The 21,858-nt window shown below is 38.2% G+C and overlaps 1 protein-coding gene across 8 annotated transcripts in view; it reads right to left on the reverse strand.

Annotated features, from left to right (window-relative positions):
- LOC101828135 (ATP-binding cassette sub-family A member 3) overlaps positions 1 to 21,858 on the reverse strand; it is an 85,111-nt gene that overhangs the window by 51,450 nt on the left and 11,803 nt on the right. For 7 of the 8 annotated variants that reach the window (XM_040755394.1, XM_040755396.1, XM_040755388.1 and 4 more), the window contains exons 6-10: positions 20,613 to 20,872; positions 15,725 to 15,841; positions 15,094 to 15,211; positions 5,211 to 5,384; positions 4,439 to 4,617 (exon numbers count right to left, since the gene is read on the reverse strand). In XM_040755394.1, the coding sequence (XP_040611328.1) occupies positions 4,439 to 4,617; positions 5,211 to 5,384; positions 15,094 to 15,211; positions 15,725 to 15,841; positions 20,613 to 20,872 (848 nt within the window). The remainder of the gene's footprint in view (positions 1 to 4,438; positions 4,618 to 5,210; positions 5,385 to 15,093; positions 15,212 to 15,724; positions 15,842 to 20,612; positions 20,873 to 21,858) is intronic. The other variant, XM_040755401.1, reaches the window with a different exon arrangement.

The following is a 21,858-nucleotide window of genomic DNA, read 5'->3' on the forward strand; positions in this document are numbered from 1 at the left end:
CATGACTCTCTCACACCTTTCCACTGAGACCGATCTACCTGTACAGTATGCCTTGAAGCAGGAAACACAACATATACACCAGGACATTCCCCTCTGTCCACCTGAATTTAATTCTAATATATTCCCAACCTCTAATCCTAACCCATTCCAACATTCTCTCATCTTTCCCAGTCTGTTGTGTCCATAACAAACTCAGAACTGAAAGGAAAGCTTTTCAAGTAGAATGAGTCAAGAAGAAGAGAGAATATCAGATCTGAATGATAAAATAGAGGATCAAGACCAAATAAGCAAGGAACAAGAAAATTTAACAAAAAATATGAAAAGAAACACAGGGAATGTGGGATACCATGCAAAGGCCAAACCTTCAAATAATAGGAATATATGAAAGAGAATAATTTCAAGTCAATGACATAGACCAGCTACTTAACAAAATCATACAATAAAACTTTCCCAAACTAAGCAAAGACACATCCATCTGGATACAAGAAGCACACCAAACACCAAATAGATAAGAAAAGAAAATCTCCATGGCATATCATAGTTAAAACACTAAGTATAAGTATATATAACAAAGAACGCATATTGAAAGTTGTAAGAGAAAAATACTCCATTCACAGAAGAGCCCAGAGCAATCCATTCCAAGTCCTAAAAGACTGCAACAGTCAATGTAAAATAATATACTCTGCAAAGTTATCTGCCATTTTTGAAGAAAGAAAAAATTTCTACAACATAAGCAGTCTGAAAAAATTATATCCAACAAACCAAAATTAAGGAAGACACAGGAAGCAATCTTTTGGGCTTAAGAGAAAAATTAGCATAGCAGAGAGACTGTGGAAAGACATATGAAGCCAAAATTATTAAAACACAAAGGACCACTGAGAAGACAAATCAAAATTGAACAACACAGTGATCACAATTAATACTTGCATTTCAGTAATAGCTTTAAATATCACTGAACTCAAGTCCTCAATCAAAAGACACAAACTATCTGAATGGATCAAGAACAAAATACAACTGTCTGCTGCCTACCAGAAACATATCTTAGTATTAAATCTAGGCACCACATTAAAATAAAAGGATGGACAAAAGTAACCCAATGAAATAGGACCAAGAAGCAAGCAGGCACCACTATCCTAATATCTGAAAATATAAACTTTAAATTAGAACTCATTAGAAGATATTTTTAAAAGGATACTTCATTCTAATCAAGGGAACAGCTAACAAAGAAAACATTATTATTAGACATATTTGTACGAAACTCAGTGTGCCCAACTTTATTTAAAAAATCTATCATTGCGTTTAAAGACACATATTAACATCAATCAGTAAATACAAGGTGATTTTAACATAACACTTTCTCCAAGAAACAGGTCATCTGGACAAAAAAAACCAGAAAAAACAGAATTAATTGACATCATATATCAAATGGAATTAATAGACATCTTCAGTTATTCTATTAAAAACAAAATAATTCACATTCAACTCTGGAGCACATGGACACTTTTCAAAAATAGAGCACATTTTGGAACACAAAACAAATCTTTTCAAATTCAAAATGATTGAAATTACTTCCTTGTATACTACCTGACCACAATCCAATAAAACTTTAAATTGATGGCAAAGTGCTTTAGGAAATACACAAACTCAAGGACATTAAACAACTCATTACTAAATTATGAATGGGAGCTAAAGGGGGGAGGAAGAAATAGAAAACTTCCTTTAATTAAATTAAGATTAAGATCTACAGAATAAAGGACAGCAAATGCTAGAGGGAATGAAAGAGGAAAATGTGAACCATCATTCACTATTGATGCAATTGAAAACTACTGCGGCAACCATATAGAAATCAGTGTGGAGAATTCTTAAAACACTAAAAATAAATCTTCCATATGACCCAGCTATACCAGTCTTTGGCATATACCTAAAGAACTCAACATTCTACCTTCAAGACAAATGCTCAGTCCTGTTCATAGCTGTTCTATTCACAATAGGAAGGAAGTAGAAACAACATAAATGGCCTCCAACTGATTAATGGGTAATGAAAATGTGGTATACATACACCATAGAATATTATTCAGTTGTAATGAAAAATTAAATCATAATCTTTGCAGATAAATGGATGAGCTTAGAAAAGATCACATGGAGTATGGCAGCCCAGGCCCAAAAGCCCTATGTTCTCTCTTATCTGAGGCTCCTGGTTCCAAATCTTCAGATGTGAACACATAACATAGCCTGTAGTAACTACAGAAACCAGGAAAGTAAAACAGAACTGTTGTCAGCAAAAAGGGGCTTAGGGAGCAACTGAAAAGGGAATAGCATCGTACAAGTGATCTGATCAGGGAAATGGGAAAAGAGGGCCTTTGTAGGAAGGGTGAAGGAGGTAATTGCACAAGGGGGAGGAGCATAAAGGGGAATAGCAGAATACAAGTGATCTGACAGGGAAAATGGGAAAAGAAAAGGGAGGGAAGTAACTATAAATGAAGGAGGGAGTTGGGTTAAATAATAATAAGGATATCTGAAAGAACCATGAATATTATTTACCCAAAAAGAACAAAAACAAAATTCATAACATATATAACTCCATGTATAAATATACATGCATAGTTTTAGTGAACTTTTCTCATCTGGGCTGCTGGTTCTCTCTCCAAGAGTGAAAGAACACCTATAAAAATCCCAATACCAGACAGGAGAAGCCATCTTTTGAGTTGTTAGCCAGGGCTATCCAAAAGACTCCCAAAACATACAGCTTATTGCTATTACCCTTGGTTATCTCCCAGAGGTAGAAGGTAAAGTCTTATTGCTGAAGACACCATGCTTTTCAGAAACAGGGCCTAGAGTCTCCTTATTTGGAACTGACCCATCTGTCTTCTCCCTGAGGACCAGCTTTCATGATACCAAAAAGCACCATTCAAGCTTCCAAAGGAGTAAGGCAACCAACAGTCCCACTCAGGATATGAATGAAATCAATGACCAGCCTGGCATGATAACCCTAATTGTGTAGTAGTAGCACATATACCTTGGTGGTAAACAACAACTCTCTTGGTCTTATAACTGGCTCAAGAAGGAGACCTAGCTAACTACTCAATGTTAGTGAAGCCATAGTTATTGAAGGAGAATCTACAGCCACTACTTTACTAAGCCAGCATAATTACTAACAACAATCTATAAACATTTGTCCTTAAACACACAGATATGTGCAGTCTGCACCCCTCATTAAAGAAACTTCTCTTTGCAACAGATGGAGAACATAACAGAAAAGTACAACTAAACACAATACAGAGTTGTGGAGCTCAGTCTCAATGGATACATCTATAAAGCACTCCTGCAGCTAAGGCTCAGAGAACATCATGGAAGAGGGCCTGAAAAGATTCTAAGAGGATCAGAGGACTTGATGTGAATATATCTCCCAGTAATATCAGCAGCTATACACATAGAGTCACCAACATGACGGTTAAAATGTGAGCTGAACAATGAACATGCCAAACTGGAAGAGGAGCTCATGAGTCCTCAGCCCTATACAAGGACCTATAGGCAATCGAGGAAAGCTGGGCATGGGAGAGTTGGCCTTCCCCAGTGAAAAGCACACCAATTGGTTACTCAGTTTTAGGAGGTCGTCCCTGAAAATCTATATCCAGGTAGCATTACATGGATTGAACAGTCTATATTTAGGGATATATGTATATACATATACATATGCAATAAAAATTAGGTTTTTAAAAAGAGGTCATGAATTTGAAGACTAGGGAGGGGTTCATAGGAGAGTGTAGAGAGAGAGGAAAAGAACATGAAAAGTGTAATTAAATTATAATATTAAAAAGACCCTGCCCCCACCAAAGTAAATATTTGAGAGGGGTAAAGGGAAACTACTGCCAACTAACATCATAGAGAGACTGCTATATCATTATCACATCTTCTCTGAGCAACATATAGGCCAAAGATTCTCATACTATTTGCTGGAGCTCTGACTGTAAGAAATCTAGACAAAAGAAGGTGATGAGGATCTAGGCATGATTAAGCTTCTCTGTGTTAGTGTCCAGAGTCTTGGTGTTGCTACCTTCTTTAAGAATGCATAGCCTTTCTAAAATATACTCTTGTAAGTGTGTGGACTCATTACTCACAATTTGTACACTTGGTTAGTTTCCAGCTCTTACCCATGGATGATGTTTCTTCATGTATAATTATAGATATATGCAATAATAATTTAGGAATCAAAGACCTTACCTACATCATGTATGTATGTATGTATGTATGTGTGAGGGCTCAGGTTGTATTAGGAAAACAGTAGTAGCTTCTTATAGGAGGAACATAGATAAGAATGGTTTTCCCACCTAGTCTACTGACTAAGTAGTGGTATAAAACTGACTAGTGATCTTCTTTCAAGATGTTTTAGAATAAATTCACAAGGATTCACCTATGAATAACAGGCATCAATACTCACCATCATGAAAAAGTTCCATGGCTTGGGAACACCGTACTCTCCTGGAAAGACAGCTTCTATATACCAAGCCACAAGGGCATATAGGAAGGCATCAACTAAAAGCATTCCTAGCACAAAGGCAAACAGAAAGTTGTCCGTATCCACTGGTGAGAATATGTTACTCCATTTCATTCCAGTTTCTAAGACAAATTATCAAACATTCAGTTAGATGCCAGATGGACAATAGAAAGCAGCTCTTCAACTGTATCATAACTAAGTGGCTTGTTGTTGCTTTCTAGAGGTTTCTATGTGAGTCCACTACCATCTTACAGACTTAAAATTTAGGACTCCAAGAGCATATCTGACTAAGTAATCATGGAACTGTCACTATATCCAACCAGAGAAAAAACTGGAAATGAGTTGAAAAAAAGAACTATATAAAATTCAGGAAAGTAAAATACAATAAAACTAACCAGATCTATGGATTAGAATGATGGTTACTCTCCTCAACACTTTGCATACTAAAATCTCACTGGAATACATAATTTTGGAAAAACATAATCACTGCAGTGTAGGGAATGATACCTGCTCCAGCAAAAACAGGAAGGGACCCTTCTGGACGCCCAGTAAATTTTTGGAGATTGTGAAGTCACTCATACACTAATATGTTAATATAAAGTAGAAGATAATTTTGGAGGACAGTTTAGCAATCAAGCTTAAACTATGAATAACCAGTAAGATAGCAACTATGTATCTTCTAGAATACAGGAAAGTTCACAAGGTCACTACTCACTCTTTGCCTCTGCGTCAATTAGGAATTTAAATCCAAATGCCATCCCAACATTAAAGTTGAAGCACCAAATCAGTTTCTGCTTGAATGTCATGTGTTCATAGTTTGAATAGATTGTAATACATGGGAAGTAGGTGAGGAGGAAAAAGCAACTTCCCAAGCTCACAGCAAAGTTGACTGCAAATGTAAAGGGAGGTATGATCAATTTAAGCAATTTTGAAAAATACAACATCTAAATTGCTTACACTACATAGGCATTACAAGAAATAAAAATGTTTTTCCATGACAAAGCCAGATTTAAACAATACGTGTCCATGAATCCAGCTCTACAGAAAGAGCTATAAGGAAAACCTAGATCCAAGGAAGATAACTACACTCACAAAGACACAGGCAATATATAATATATATTATATAATATATAATCCCACTTTACATAACACCAAAAGAAAAAGGGAGGAGAAACTACACAAAATAACTTCACTACAAATAAATCAAGCACAAACAAGAATCATCAATCAATAGTCATTGATATCCCTCAATGTCAACGACCTCAATTTGCCTATAAAAAGACACAGACTAGCAAAATGGACATGAAGACAGAACCCATCCTTCTGCTGCATACAAGAAACACATCTCAACATCAAAGACAGATGGTATCTCAGGGTAAAGAGTTGGGAAAAGATTTTCCAATCAAACGGACCCAAGAAACAAGCGGGTGTAGCAATCCTAATATCTAACAAACTAGACTTCAAATTAAAATCAATCAAAAGAGATGAAGAAGGACATTTCATATTCATCAAAGGAAAAGTCTATCAAGATGTAGTCTCAATTTTAAACATCTACGCCCCAAATCAAAGGCACCTACATTTGTGAAAGAAACATCACTAAAGCTCAAATTGCACTAAAATCGCACACACTAATAATGGGAGACTTCAACACTCCGCTCTCACCGCTAGACAGGACCTCCAGACAGAAACTTAACAAAGAAACAAAGGGACTAATAGAAGTTATGACCCAACTGGGTTTAACAGACATCTATAGAACATTCCACCCAAACACAAAGGGATATACCATCTTCTCAGCGCCACATGGAACCTTCTCTAAAATTGACCACATAATAGGAAACATAGCAAATCTCCACAGATACAAAAAAATTGGAGTAACCCCCTGTATCCTCTCAGACCACCATGCATTATAACTAGCATTCAACAATAACACAATTCCCAGAAACCCCACAAACTCAATTGTACCATCCCTGGGTAAAGGAAAAAATAAAAAATGAAATTAAAGACTTCCTGGAATTTAATGAGAATGAAGACACAACATACGCAAACCTATGGGACACTTTGAAAGCAGTGCTAAGAGGAAAGTTCATAGCACTAAGTGCCCACATGAAGAAACTGGAAAACAGTCATACTAGAGAATTAATAGCACAGCTGAACTTTCTAGAACAAAAAGAAGCAAACTCACCCAGGAGGAGCAGACACCAGGAAATAATCAAATTGAGGGCTGAAATCAATCAAGTAGAAACCAGGAGAACATTGAGAAGAATCAATGAAACAAAGAGTTGGTTCTTTGAGGAAATAAACAAAATAGACAAATCTCTGTCCAAACTAATCAAAAGACAGAGAGAGAGCATGCTAATTAACAAAATAAGAAATGGAAAAGGGGACAAAACAACGGACTCTGAGGAAATCCAGAGAATCATCAGGGCATACTTTGAAAATCTGTACTCCACAAAATTCGAAAATTTAAAGGAAATGGACAATTTCCTGGAAGGTATCACTTGCCAAAACCTAAATCAAGAGCAGCTAAACAATCTAAACAGACCTATAACCATTAATGAAATAGAAGCAGTCATCAAAAGTCCCCCAAACAAAGAAAGCCCAGGCCCAGATGGCTTCAGTGCAGAATTCTACCAGAAATTCAAAGAAGAGTTAACTCCAATACTCCTCAAAGTATTCCACACAATAGAAGTAGGAGGCTCACTGCCAAACTCTTTTTTTTTTAATCAAATTGAGGGTTTATTTTTTTAACATGCATTCAAATACCTTTCTTTTTTTTCCAGTTTAAATTTAGATAAGAAATGAGGTTGCTTCACAAGTCAGTTCCAGGTCCCTCTCCCATTCCCTCCCCTCCTCCCGTGCCCTCCCCCCAACCCCCCCATTGTCCCCTCATTTCCCCAGGGAGGGTGAGGCCCTCCATGGGGGTGTCCATAGTCTGTCATTTCATATAGGGCAGGGCCTAGACCCTTCCCTAAGAGTTCAGAGTGCACCTCACATTGTTCTATGGGAGTCCAAAGTCCGTGTGTATACTTGGGATGGGTACTGATCTGCTGCCCAAGGCTCAATAGGTTCGCTAGGCCTCCTCACTGACACCCAAATTCAGGGGGTATTGATCAGTCCCATGCTGGATTCCCAGGCTGATGCCTGGGATTCAAGAGTTAACCTTTGTCTGGTCAGCTGTTTCTGGGGGTTAAACCAGCTCAGTCTTAATCCCTTTGATCATCAGTCCTCCCTCTCTGTTACTGGCTTTCTTGAGTTACTGGCTTTCTTGAGTTCAGCTCAGTAATTAACCAGCCGCTAAATGAAGTTTCTGTTTCCCAGACTCTCTGGCCATAGGATTGTAGGCTGGCACTCCCCAGATCTATGTCTAAAATCCATATATGAGAGAGTACATGCCATGTTTCTCTTTTTGTGACTGGGTTACCTCACTCAGGATGGTTTCTTCTAGTGTCATCCATTTGCCTGCGAATCTCATGATTCCGTTATTTTTTTCTGCTGAATAGTACTCCAATGGGTAGATGTACCACATTTTCTCTATCCACTCTTTGGGTGAGGGACATCTAGGTTGCTTCCAAGTTCTGGCTATTACAAATAAAGCTGCTATGAACATAGTGGAACAGACATCTTTGTTGTATGAATGGGCATCTTTGGATATATGCCTAAGAGTGGAGTTGCTGGGTCTTGTGGTAAGTTTATTCCCATTTTTCTGAGGAATCTCCATACTGATTTCCAAAGTGGCTGAACCAGTTGGCACTCCCACCAGCAATGGAGGAGTGTTCCCCTTTCACCACATCCTCTCCAGCATGAATTGTCATTGGTGTTTTTGATTTTAGCCATTCTGACAGGAGTGAGATGGTATCTCAAAGTTGTTTTGATTTGCATTTCCCGGATGGCTAAGGATGTTGAGCACTTTCTCAAGTGCCTCTCAGCCATTTTAGACTCCTCTATTGAAAACTCTCTATTTAGTTCTGCAGCCCACTTTTTAATTGGGTCCTTTGCTGTCTTGGAGACTTGCTTCTTGAGTTCTTTGTAAATTTTGGAGATCAACCCTCTGTCAGATGTGGGATTAGTGAATATTTTTTCCCATTCTGTGGGCTGCCTTTTTGTCTTGCTGACTGTGTCCTTTGCCTTACAGAAGCTTCTCAGTTTCAGTAGGTCCCATTTATTAATTGTTGATCTCACTGTCTGTGCTACTGGTGTTATGTTCAGGAAGCTGTCTCCTGTACCAATTCGTTCAAGGGTACCACCCACTTTCTCTTCTTTTTTTTTTTTTTAAATTGGAAAAGTCAGTTCTTTATATACATTTACATACATGCATGCATACATACATACATAAATACATACATAGAGTTTCCATATAGATTATGCTTATTCCATGTAAAAGGTCTTTAGATGGAGTCACAATTTTGTAAATCTTTTTTTTGTTTGTTTTTTATTTTTTTATTTTTTTTGTTTTCTTTTTTTTCTTTTTTTTTAATTTTAAATAGCTTGTTTTACATGTCAATCCCAGTTCCCTCTCCCTTCCCTCCTCCCGCACTCCCCTTCCACCCTCCCTCCCACCCTATTGCCAAATCCTTCCACATAGGGGATGTCTAGAGTCTATCATTTTACTCTTGGTAGGGTCAAGGCACTCCCCTAAGAGTCCAGGCTGAGAGAGCATCTCTCTTTGTGCTATAGGCACATGAAGACAGATTGTATACCAGGGATAGACACTGATCCACAGCTCAGAGCCCCATAGGTTGTCCAGGCCTTCTCACTGACACTCACATTTGGGGGTCCAGATCAGTCCCATTCTGGCCTCCCCCTGTCGGTCTGGGGTCCAAGAGCACTCCCTGTTCAGATCAGCTGTCTCTGCTGGTTTTGCCAGCCCATTCTTTGCCAATTTGCTCATCATTCCTCTCTCTCTGTCACTGGGTTCCTTGGGTTCAGTTCAGTGCTTAGTTGTGTGTTTCCCTCTGCTTCCATCAGTCCCAGGATGAAGGCTCCCGGATAGTTATAGACATCAAGTTCATTATCAGGAATGGGCATTCGAGGTGGTCCTTCCACTATTGCTTAGCTTGCCAATTGATGTTATACCTTTAGATCACTCGAGGTCACTCTGGTGCCTGATCTGTCTTCGATCCTATGATTCCCTCTTCCCCCTATTCTACCCCCACCCCCTCAACTTCCTGTTCCCCCATGACCAACTCCCTTCCTCTTTACCCCCTCTATTCTTCCCAGGTCCCACTACCCCCCCAGCCCTGTTCCCCATCCATTCAGAGGATCTTGTCTCCATCCTCTTCTCTTGGGTACTATGCATATATGCATATCTTTTAGGTTCTTTCCTGTTTCCCAGACTCTCTATCTGTGGAAGTGCAGACTGGCACTATCCTGATCCATATCTAAAATCCATATATGAGTGAGTACATACCATGTTTGTCTTTTTGCGACTGGGTTACCTCACTCATGATGGTTTCTTCCAGTGCTATCCATTTCCCTGCGAATTTCAAGATTCCATTGTTTTTTTTCTGCTGAGTAATACTCCATTGTGTAAATGTACCACATTTTCTCTATCCACTCTTCAGTTGAGGGGCATCTAGGTTGCTTCCAGGTTCTGGCTATTACAAACAATGCTGCTATGAACATAGTGGAGCAGATGCCCTTGTTGTATGAACCTGCCTCATTTGGATAAATGCCTAAGAGTGGAATTGCTGGGTCTAGTGGTAGATTAATTCCCATTTTCCTGAGGAATCTCCATACTGATTTCCAAAGAGGCTGTATGAGTTGGCATTCCCACCAGCAGTGGAGGAGTGTTCCTCTCTCTCCACATCCCCTCCAGCATAAATTGTCTTTGGTGTTTTTGATTCTAGCCATTCTGACAGGAGTAAGATGGTATCTCAGAGTTGTTTTGATTTGCATTTCCCTGATGGCTAAGGATGTTGAGCACTCTTTTTACGAGGCTACAATTACCTTGATACCCAAGCCACACAAAGACACAACTAAGAAAGAAAACTATAGACCAATTTCCCTCATGAACATCGATGCAAAAATACTCAATAAAATACTAGCAAACCGGATTCAAGAACACATCAGAAAAATCATCCACCATGATCAAGTAGGCTTCATCCCAGGAATGCAGACATGGTTCAACATTAGAAAATCTATCATTGTAATCCACCATATAAACAAACTGCGAAAGAAAAACCACATGATCATCTCACTAGATGCTGAAAAAGCCTTTGACAAAATCCAGCACCCCTTCATGATAAAGGTCCTAGAGAGATCAGGGATAACAGGAACATACCTGAATATAATAAAAGCAATATACAGTAAACCAACAGCTAACATCAAACTAAATGGAGATAAACTCAAAGCAATTCCTCTAAAATCAGGAAGAAGACAAGGTGTCCACTCTCTCCATATCTCTTCAATATTATACTTGAAGTCCTAGCTACAGCAATAAGACAACAAAAGGAGATAAAGGGGATACAAATAGGAAAAGAAGAAGTCAAGCTCTCACTATTTGCAGATGATGTGATAGTTTACATAAGTGACCCAAAAAACTCTGCAAGGGAACTCCTAGAGCTGATAAACACCTTCAGCAAAGTGGCAGGATACAAGGTAAACTCAAAAAAATCAGTGACCCTATTATATACAGATGATGAAGTGACTGAGAAAGGATCAGAGAAACATCACCCTTTACAATAGCCATAAACAGCATCAAATATCTGGGGATAATGTTAATCAAGGAAGTGAAAGACCTATATATCAAGAACTTTGAGTCTTTAAAGAAAGAAATCAATGAGGATACAAGAAAATAGAAAGATCTCCCATAATCTTGGATTGGTAGGATCAACATAATAAAAATGGCAATCTTGCCAAAAGCAGTCTATAGATTCAATGCAATCCCTATCAAAATTCTGGCACAATTCTTCACAGACCCGCAAAGAACATTAATCAACTTTATATGGAAAAACAAAAGGCCCAGGATAGCCAAAACATCCCTATACAATAAAGGAACTTCAGAAGGCATCACCATACCTGATTTCAAGCTCTATTATAGAGCTCTAGTCCTGAAAACAGCTTGGTGTTGGCACAAAAATAGGCAGGTAGCCCAATGGAACTGAATTGAAAACCCTGATTTTAACCCACACACCTATGAACACTTGATTTTTGACAAAGAAGCTAAAACTATACAATGGAAAAAAGAAAGCATCTTCAACAAATGGTGCTGGCATAACTGGGTACTGGTATGCAGAAGACTGCAGATAGATCCATGTTTATCGCCATGTACAAAAGAGGCCAGCATGGGACCGATCCAGACCCCCTGAATGTGAGAGTCAATGAGGAGGCCTGGGCTAACTATGGGGTCCTGAGCAGTGGATCAGTGTTTATCGCTCGAATACTAACAGACATCATGTGTCCTTAACACAAAGAGGGTTGCTCTCTCTGCCTGGACTCTTAGGGAAGTGCCTGGACCCTACCCTGAATGAAATGATAGACTCTAGATATCCCCTATGCGGAAGGAATTGGCAATAGGGTGGGAGGATGGGGGGGATGGTGAGGGGTGCGGGAGGAGGGGAGGGAGAGGGAACTGGGATTGACATGTAAAACAAGCATAACATAAAAAATAAAATAAAAAAGCATAAACCTCATCTAAACAAAACAAAAATACCACTTTAAATAGGATGGTAGAAGAAGCTTACACTGAGACATATTCTAAATAGAACTATTCAAGTTCCTAAGCCCAAGAACAGGCAAAATAAAGTGTCAAGGGCATCACTCCATAGTAGTCTATTTCCCTAGTGTACCTGAGGTCCTGGGTTACATAGTAGCATGAGAAAACAAAACAAAAGGCTATAAAATAGCAAGGGAGATAATTCTGTCAAGTATAAGACTACAGCATATTTCCCTCTTGGACTACAGAAGTCACAAATCATTAGAGTGACATTGTGAAAACAAGACAAAAACTTGTCAACCAAGAATTCTATATGAGGCAAAGCCATCCTTTATGAATCCAAGAGAGACTTCCTGGTTCTGAGACCACATATCAGGACATTGGAGTCCTTAATAATTTTATTATTATTATATCACTTACTAGTAACAAATCAAAAGCTGGGGAAAACATTCTCACTCTAGTATCTTTCTGAAAAGAGAGGGTATACTATTAATATTTTCTGGAGCTCAACAAAAGTCTTTTTAAAAAATGTTATGGAAGCCAAAGTCATAAATGCCTCATGATTATGGCATTAATTATAATTTACAAAAGAAAATAGTCAGAAGCTAAATAAAAGAAAAAATGAGATGGGGATCAAAGTGAAAGATACAAGGGAGAAAAACATGAGGAATATATTAAATAAATGGCTGAGCAAAGGGGTCAGGACCACACTGGGGAAACCCACAGAAAAAACGAATCTGAGCAAGTGGGAGCTCACAGACCCCAGTCTGCAGCTAGAGAACCAGCATAGGTTCAAACCAGGCTCCCTGAATGTGAGTGTCAGTTTGGAGGTCTGGGCAGTCTATGGGCCCTCTGCAGTGGAACCACTGTTTATCCCTAGCGCACAAATGGGCTTTGGGAGCCCATTCCCCCATGGAGGGATACTCTCTCAGCTCAAGCACACTGGGGAGGGCCTAGGCCCTGCCCCAAATAATGTGACAGACTTTGATGATCCCTCATGGAAGGCCTCACCCTCCCTTGGAGTGGATAGGGGGGTCAGTGGGGGAACATGGGAGGATGGGAGGGAGAGGGAACTGAGATTGATATATAAAATAAGATTGTTTCTAATTTAAATAAAAATTTATAAAAAATTAAAATAAATGGCTGAATGACAGATGCAAATCCTTCCTGATTACTCATTACTATACTTGTGCAAATGGATTAAATACAATGGCATGAGTTAAATTCTGGAAAGGCAAAGGTAGCAGAATGTATTGGAAATCAAAGATACAAATTAATCATGAGTCTAGAAAAAGTCATCCATACCAGAGAGAGTGAAGTAACTCTCAGAACTTTATGAAACAAAGAAGGATATTGTAAATAACTTTTTTTGAGATACAGTCTTCTTGTGTATCCCTGACTGCCTGGAACTCATTATGTAGACTAGGCTAGACTCCAACTTTTGGTACTCTTTCTGCTTCAACCTCTCAAATGCAGGCATTATAAGTGTGTGCTACCATACCTGTCCAATATGGCTAAATTTTCCAGAAGAGAAAACACTCCTAACTCATTAGTAAACACACACATAAGCATCATTAGTAACTGATGAAATGCAATTTTAATACTAGTTTCTCTTTTTCTGGTGCTGCAAACTAAATCTAGGGTATCACACATGCAGTGGGACTATAATTTCAAAACAATTCATTGGCATGTGAACCCTCAAAGGGTTAGGACAAATTTTTTATCTGACTTTGTTGTTAGAGACCATGCTAAGCACAAAGTATGTAACACAAAGAAAGAACATGTGAGTGAATGAATGGAGTGAATATCTATTGATTCTATGTTCTACTCTCATCTTTCAATACTTCAAAAATCCTTCAAAATCTATCTGCTACCTCTTAAGTCCACTTTCACTTGCAATATTGTGATCTATGACCATTTTGTGTGTGTGCTGTGATTTGCTAATTTTCATAGTTCTCAGCATGTCTTCTGGTGGCTAGTTTCACATGTCACCCTGAATGTATTGTGGGATATATGGATTGAACATTATTTCCGGGTGTGTCTGTGTACCCCTAGTCTAGGTCAGCATTTCAATTTGTGGACTTACCTTATATGAAAACCTTACTGACTTCCTTCATGGTCAAAACACTAGTCTTATCCTGCCTTGGGATTAACCTGACCCCACTGGCTCCTCTCATTAGGACACATACTGGAATTAATCACTCACTGGCTTTCTTGGATCCATTGGCCACAGATTTCAGATGGGGTCATTTTTTGGCCTCCATAACCAAACAAACCAATTCATCATAATACCCCTTTATCTTCCATTGTTTCTACTTCCTTAGAGAACTCTACAGTAAATTATGTACATATGATATCCCTACTCCAGAGACCAATGCCAGTTCTGTGTGGTCAGGAACCGCACTTCAAATACATAACAGACTAACAGCACACATTTAAGTGCAAGGAACCATTCTGCTGTTGTCTTGATTTTCTCAGCATCAGATATACTAGCAGACTCTGTTCTCTCCAGTTCAGAAGCTGTCAGAATCTCAACAATTCCTGATGGAAGGGCTAGGTGGATATAATAGGCAGTTCAGGGTTAGAAAGAACACCCAAATAGGATCATACTATCACATGAATGCTGTGCTTATCACCTCATTTTAAAAACAAAACAAAACAAAACAAAATCCCATATAGTCCAGGCTGGTTTCAAGCTTAACTATACTGTTGAGGATGTTTATAGACAGACTCCTGATCTCCCTACTTCTGTCTCACACGTACTAGCATTGCAGGTGTGAACTATCACTCTGCATTCACTCCATTTCATGTAATTACAAGGGTACAGGCCATCTCAGAGCGCAGAGGCTATGGGTGTGGTGGTAGATAACATTTAGAAGGCGCTTTCAAACACAGTGTTTGTCTTGTTGCTGGGGCTCTTTCCCAAGAGGAAACATGTACTTACCTCTATTAAACAGTGCGCTAATCATAAAACTGAAGAATATTGATGAGATGCCATAAAATGACAAAAAGATGAATACAAGGATTGGGTCATTATATTGGAAGATTGGTGCAGGTTCAATCTAGCAAAATAATTAGAAATCCAGTTTAGTCCTGTGTGATACGTTATCATGACAAATCATAAGAAAATAAATATCCTTAAATATTTTATTATTTCTTGCCAACACCAGTGACATACTCAGGAAGATGAAAAATGAACACTTATTTTGGACAGAGGCTCACAGAGACCAGACTAGCCTTACAGTGTATGTAGCTGATGATTACACACTTTGGCTTGCTGGGATTGCAGACATGCATTATTACTCTCTGCTTAGGCCGGGATTTATACATGTCAGGTAAGGATCTTTAAAAAAGCCTGTCTCCAGCATCAAACAACTCATTTCTCAACAGAAGGTCAACCCACCTAGACTTTAATTGAATTCTGCCAAGAGACCAAGCAGCCTCTGAGATTCTACAATGAAGTCCACACACGCTAAATTTTCCGTTCTCAGCACCAGAGATGTTAAGATAGTTCTATACTTCTGTTTCCCTCTTAAAGTTTAGCCACATCTTACTGGAGTGAAAAAGACACTTGCCTTGACAAATAAAACCACGCATATAAATACGATGTTAATAAAATACAAACAGAAGAACGTGAAGAAATAGGCAACCCAGAGCATCCAGTTGCTCAGTCCTATCATGAGCTGGTATTCCTGTGGGAGAATTGTCAAAAATTCAGTACCATAAACACACATACATTCAACCACACAGTACCTTAGAGTTCTCAAAATGTACTGACATATCATATAAAATTTCATATTTATGACCCAAGTTTCCAAGTCATAGAGGATATAACTTGGCCCAGGATCTCCTGTCATTTCATTAAAATTGTTCAGCTCATGAGTGAGTCCTGTAGTTTTTATAATTCCCTGATACTATTAAAGATACAGAGTGCATATAAACAAAATTACAAACCACTTAAATATATCTCTTATAATTATAGTTCTAGAAAAAGATATAAAATATTTAAATTCAATCATAAAAATTGAAAGTGTTAAAATTTAGATGAAAAGAGAACAACGTTCACAGCTTTAGCAATAATCCTTATGAACAATTTTCTTCAGATGTATTTGTTTATAGAAATATGAGGTATTTTGAGTGTTAACAAAAGAATATTCAAAGCATTTAACATAGAATATAATGTTAGTATAGTTTAAGAGAAGTCAGTTGAGAGGTCTGAAATATTTTCATTGAATTTTACTAATATGTCAATATTTAAGTTCTATGGTTATAGCCCCCCCATGCAAGGTTCTCAATGAATGTCTTTTGAATTAATGAATGTATGACTGTAAAGATCTATAAACATATGCACACTATCCAAATTTCTTTAGAGTTGTTGCAGGTTCATGTTATTACCTCTAAGAGACAAAAACAAGATAAAATGTGCCATTCAGTTTTCTAGAGTACAATACTGGAAACAGATTCACTCTGAAAAATTATTTGATTGTTTTTGTGTTAGTGTGCATGCACATGTCTGTGCATGCAGATATGCATGTGTCATGGTGCGTATGGAAGTCAGGAGACAGCGTTTTCAAGTTGGCTCTCTCCTGTCACCAGGTATAAAATTCAGGTCATGAGGCCTGTGTGTAAGTACCTCTACCTATGATCTATCTTACAGATCTTTACTTAGCAAATTTAGTAAGCACTTAAAGCGACAAAGTACATTTAGCAAAAGTAGTGCAAGACTTGTACGTGGACAATGCAAACCATGGTTGAATGAGACGACAGAAAGTCTGAATAAATGCAAAGATCCCCACTTCATCAACCAGAACAGTTACTATTGCTAATACAGTAAGATCCCTTAAATTAGTTTATGAACTGAACACAATCACTTTTCAAAAACCTTTGTACATAGTTACTTGAATCCTTAAGAACCTACATAAAATAGGAAAGGCAGCATGTCAGTAATTTTAGTACTCCTATGGCAAGATTAGGGGTGGCAAAGGCTCAGGAGCCAGCCTGGTGTACACAGCCATGAACAACAAAGACACTCTGTCTCAAGCAAGTTGGAAAGTGACAACCAATACCCAAAGCTGTCCTCTGACAAGTAAGCATGGTGTGGCATGTAGGCTCTTGCACTTGCACATAAACATATGGACATTCAAAACAGTCTTGAAGAAACCATAACATTACCCGGTTTCCATACACACTGAAGTGAGTGCACCTTACAGCTCATCTTAGATGTATACCATTAATCTCGATAAACTACACATTTGCTAACAGGTTTCACCTTTTATTTTTCTTTGATTTGTATGTTATTTATAAGTTTAATTGCCAAATAACAGAGTTTTTTATTTTAAAAATTTATTTTTCATTTTACCTACCAACCCCCCCCCCACCTCCCATCATTTCCAACCCTCAGCCACTCCTCAGAGATGGCAATGCCTTCATTTGGGAGTCAACAAAGTCTGGCATACCAAGTTGAGGCAGGACCAAGCCCCTCCTCTCTGTATCAAGGCTGAGCAACGCATCCCACCATAGAGAGTGGGTTAGTGACTCTCCTAATTGTCACCATAGAACCTATATCCAGTAACTGAATAGATAACAGGAATTCTAGTCTTCACTCTGCTGTTCTCAGAGAAAAACATGCTTTGTATTATTCAGGCCTTTTCTGTTCTCTGAGATGTGTTCTGTGACTGTTTCATATCCAGTTTTGGTTTAATGTTTAAATATTTGTGTTTTCCTATTTATGTGACTCTTATTAAATATGTAATTTAATTCTCTTGGGATACAGATCATATTCTGTTATTTCAGGCTTCTGGTATATCCACTGTACTTACAAACAAACAATGGGGTATTCCAGAACCATTGGATATAAACATCATTCAATATGTTTGTGAGTTTATTTGAGGTTCACCTCATATCTAACAATAGAATTGAACTGAAATGGAAAGACAAAATATATCCTATGAAACAGACACCAAAACAGAGTTGAAGTGACAGCAGTGATATCAAACAAAAAATAATTTTAAAGCAAAACTATTATAGAAATCATTTATATTATATTGTGTTTTGAAAAGGGGCTATATTATCATGAAGATACTACAGTAAAAGACGTGTATTAGTCAAAAGCAACAGTGACAAAATACATGAAGAAACACCCTAACAGAATTAAATGAGGCAATAGTGCTGTAGTTAGAGTTATGGCTAGAGACTTTAATGTTTTCAGTAACAGAACAACTGGACACAAAGAAGGTAAGTGAAAAATGGAGGATTACAAACAACACTATACCCAACTGAACTCAACTAACTGACCATGAAATCGAACAAAATAAATTCTCATCTCTTCTGTGGGAACCCACAGAATTTACTCCATCCCATTTTGACTTAAGGTCAGAGAGTTTTTACCTGCCCTTGCTCCTCCAAGGTGAAACAAATGTCTGGCCCTGCTCCAAATGATATGACAGACTTTGAAGATCCCCCATGGAAGGCCTCATCCTCCCTGGGGAGCAGAAAGGGGATGGGAGAGGGGGTCGGTGAGGGGCAGGGGAGGAGGGGAGGGAGAGCAACTGGGATTGACACGTAGAACAAGCTTGTTTCTAATTTAAACAAAAAATGAAAAAAAGGTATAAATGCAACAGGATACTAGGCTTAAGGTGCAGTCACTGCATGTCCTGCCCAAACAACAGAATACTTAACTCAGGATACAGTTACTTGATGCTTTGGGTATTGAAGAGGCAATTACCCTGTTTATTCCTTGTATCATTGGAAAGGAAGTCTTTTGCCTTCTCCCCCTTTTTTAATGGGGGCAAAAAAAAACATTGAACATAAAAACTTGGGTGAATTCAGTATTTACTGACTGCCCTTCTGACTCTATCTCTTGTTTCTTGTTGGCCTTTTTCCTCAATTTGAACTCCTCTTCTTTGGTATGAACCTAGATTAACTGGTGGGCCCAGACACACGTCCTGAATCATCTCCAGAATAAATGTTAGCCTATAATGAAAGTCTTAATATATTTTATTTTTTACTTCTCTTAGTTTTTAAATTTACTTTGCCCATTGTAATTTTAAATTTTACTCTTTTATTCTTTTGAGCCTGAAATTAAATGAAGTATCTTTTCTTATCACAAAGGGATGAAACTGGAAAACAATAACAGGAAAACTGAAAAAAAATCATTAACAGGTAGAAAATAAGAATGTATCCTTCAACAACCAGTGAAGAAATACCAAGGAAAAGTAGAGAACAAAAACACAGTATATCAAAGCTTATGGGATGCAGTGAAAACAGGGATGAGAGAGAACTTCACAGCTAGAGGCCTAAGTAAAAAAAGAAACAACTACTTCAAATAGCCTAACTGTACTCCATGAGCCTAGAAAACTAGACACAGGTACAGAAGGAGAAGTTAACCCAGATTAGAGAAGATACAAACAACAGAGAAAAGTCAACAACACCAAAATTAATCAAAATGACAGAAATTAGCCAGACTGACATGACAAAGTTGAGAAAATTCATTACTCAAAACCAGAAGGAGAATTGGAGCATTATTTCTAATTTTACAGAAATGAGTCACAAGATTATCACAACCTGCTGAATGGCAAACAAAAATTTTAATAGTGGAGAGAAAATAGGGAAATGTGTAAGAACGCAATACCTATCAAGATCAGATAACAGAAGAACAGAATAATTGTCCAGACTTACTGTTCTGATATGCGACAAGAGGGGGATCTTGGCGGATCCCATGGCAGGATGAACATGCCAGGCAGACAGAGAAGCTATCTTGGGAAAGGGAAGGGAGTAGGGAAAGAGAGACAGAGAGACCTACCTCCTCAGAGAAATGGCAGAAAGAGAGCAGGAGTGGGCAGAACTTGTCTCTTAAAGGGACCTTTGCGCCTGCATAGAGCCAGGGTACTGATTGCCATGTGCCAGTTCCCAAGGGTTGGGGTCAAGGTGTGCCTGGATGATAATACTTATAACTACTAAGGAGATCAAATCAGTATTCAAAAACTGCCTGGACCGGACACATTGAGTAGTTTGGGGATAGTTGATATTCAAATAATATCTGGAATGCTGCATAAAGTAGTCTTCCATACACTGAAACTAAGAGTCATACTAAAAATTTGAATGAAGACAAAATTATAGAGAATTGCCACAAATGCAAGTGTTGAATGGCTGTAAGTGAAACAGAACTATCAGTTCTGGACATGAATAGATAATTCAACCTTCCACAGAAATTCATTCCACACTTTGAAAATTTCCAATGTAAATGCTGTCTACAAGAAAAATAGTTAGCCAGGTATTGGTGGCACAAGACTTTAATCCCAGTATTTGGGAGGCAGAGGCAGGCAGGCAGATCTCTGTGAGTTTGAAGCCAATCTGGTCTACAGAGTAAGTTCCAGGACAGGCTCCAAAGAAATACAGAGAAACCCTGTCTCAAAAACCAAACTAAATAAGTGAATAAATAAATAAATAAAGAAAAATAGTTACCTTCAATTGGTTTTCCTTTTCCCATACAATGGACTGAACTAGGGTGAGATAATTCATAAAGAAGGTACATGCCATTATTAGAGGGATAAAAGTATTAGCAAATGTATAGAAGAAATCATGATGATATTCAGGGTATGGAAATCTCTGAATGAATAGGCTAATATCATTAAAGAGTGCTGTTGCAGCAGCACCGCCATGATGTAACATGATGGCCTTGTCTAAGGCATGTTGCACAGCCAGGAACCCTTCACTGATGTACCCTAAATGAGAAAATAAAGATTGCTAAGTAAAATGACTAACAAAATCTGAGCTAAACAAAGAAAAACAGTAATTCATATACTGCAATATATTATATTTGAATATTCTGTCAATGAAGGTGATCTCATAACTTTGTTATCAATGACAAAGTGATACAGCTACCTTAGCTGTGTGAAATCACTGTGATGTTCACATGATGAGATGGGAGATGTTTAGCAATGTCTTTCTGAGAGCTTATGCCCTTGTTAGGTGACACAAGACTGTATGTCATTGGGAAAAAGCCAAGCTAATTTTAATCAGGCTTTCTCCTTGGTCTACGGTCCTGAGAAACCCTCACAGTTTCTCCATACAAACACAGAATGAGTTCATATGCTGTGAATAAAGATGGTGTAGCTCTTTCTTTCTCAAGTGTTATGTCTGTTTTCTCTTTCTGGTATAAAGAAGAATTTAGAGTAATTTGCTGCACAGAATTGGTGAGAAAAAAATTGTATTTGCTTATTTCCTGACATTAGGAGGGGAACACACAATGTTGAATTAGTAAGCCACACATTCTCCACAGATGTGCTTTATTGGATAGAGAAGATATACTTTTATTGGTACCTTTGGGTTAGGGAGTTTGGGGTTAGTTTTAAAAAATATGATTTCATGTTGGAAAAATAAATATGATGGAAAATTACAAAGGCAGTACAGAGGGTTTTTGTATGTCATGGGTCCTCAAAGGAAGTCTGGATCACCCCATGCCATCCTGCATAAACAGAAGTCTGTGATGTTGAAATTTCATGAGAGGGAAGGAATAGATTTTTTAAAGCTCCATAAGGCTCTTAGCAGGGCAATAATGCAAAGACTGAGAAAAAGTGTCATCAACCCTGCATCATGCTTCCTTAGCCTCATATGCTATGCTATCACAGCACAGTTCTCAAAATTTAGAGCTTAACACAGGTGCAATACTATTTGTAATATGTAAACTCAATTTGCATTTCACTAGTCT

This window comes from Mesocricetus auratus, unplaced genomic scaffold (assembly GCF_017639785.1).
Source record: "Mesocricetus auratus isolate SY011 unplaced genomic scaffold, BCM_Maur_2.0 Super-Scaffold_4256, whole genome shotgun sequence".
NCBI lineage: Eukaryota > Metazoa > Chordata > Mammalia > Rodentia > Cricetidae > Mesocricetus > Mesocricetus auratus.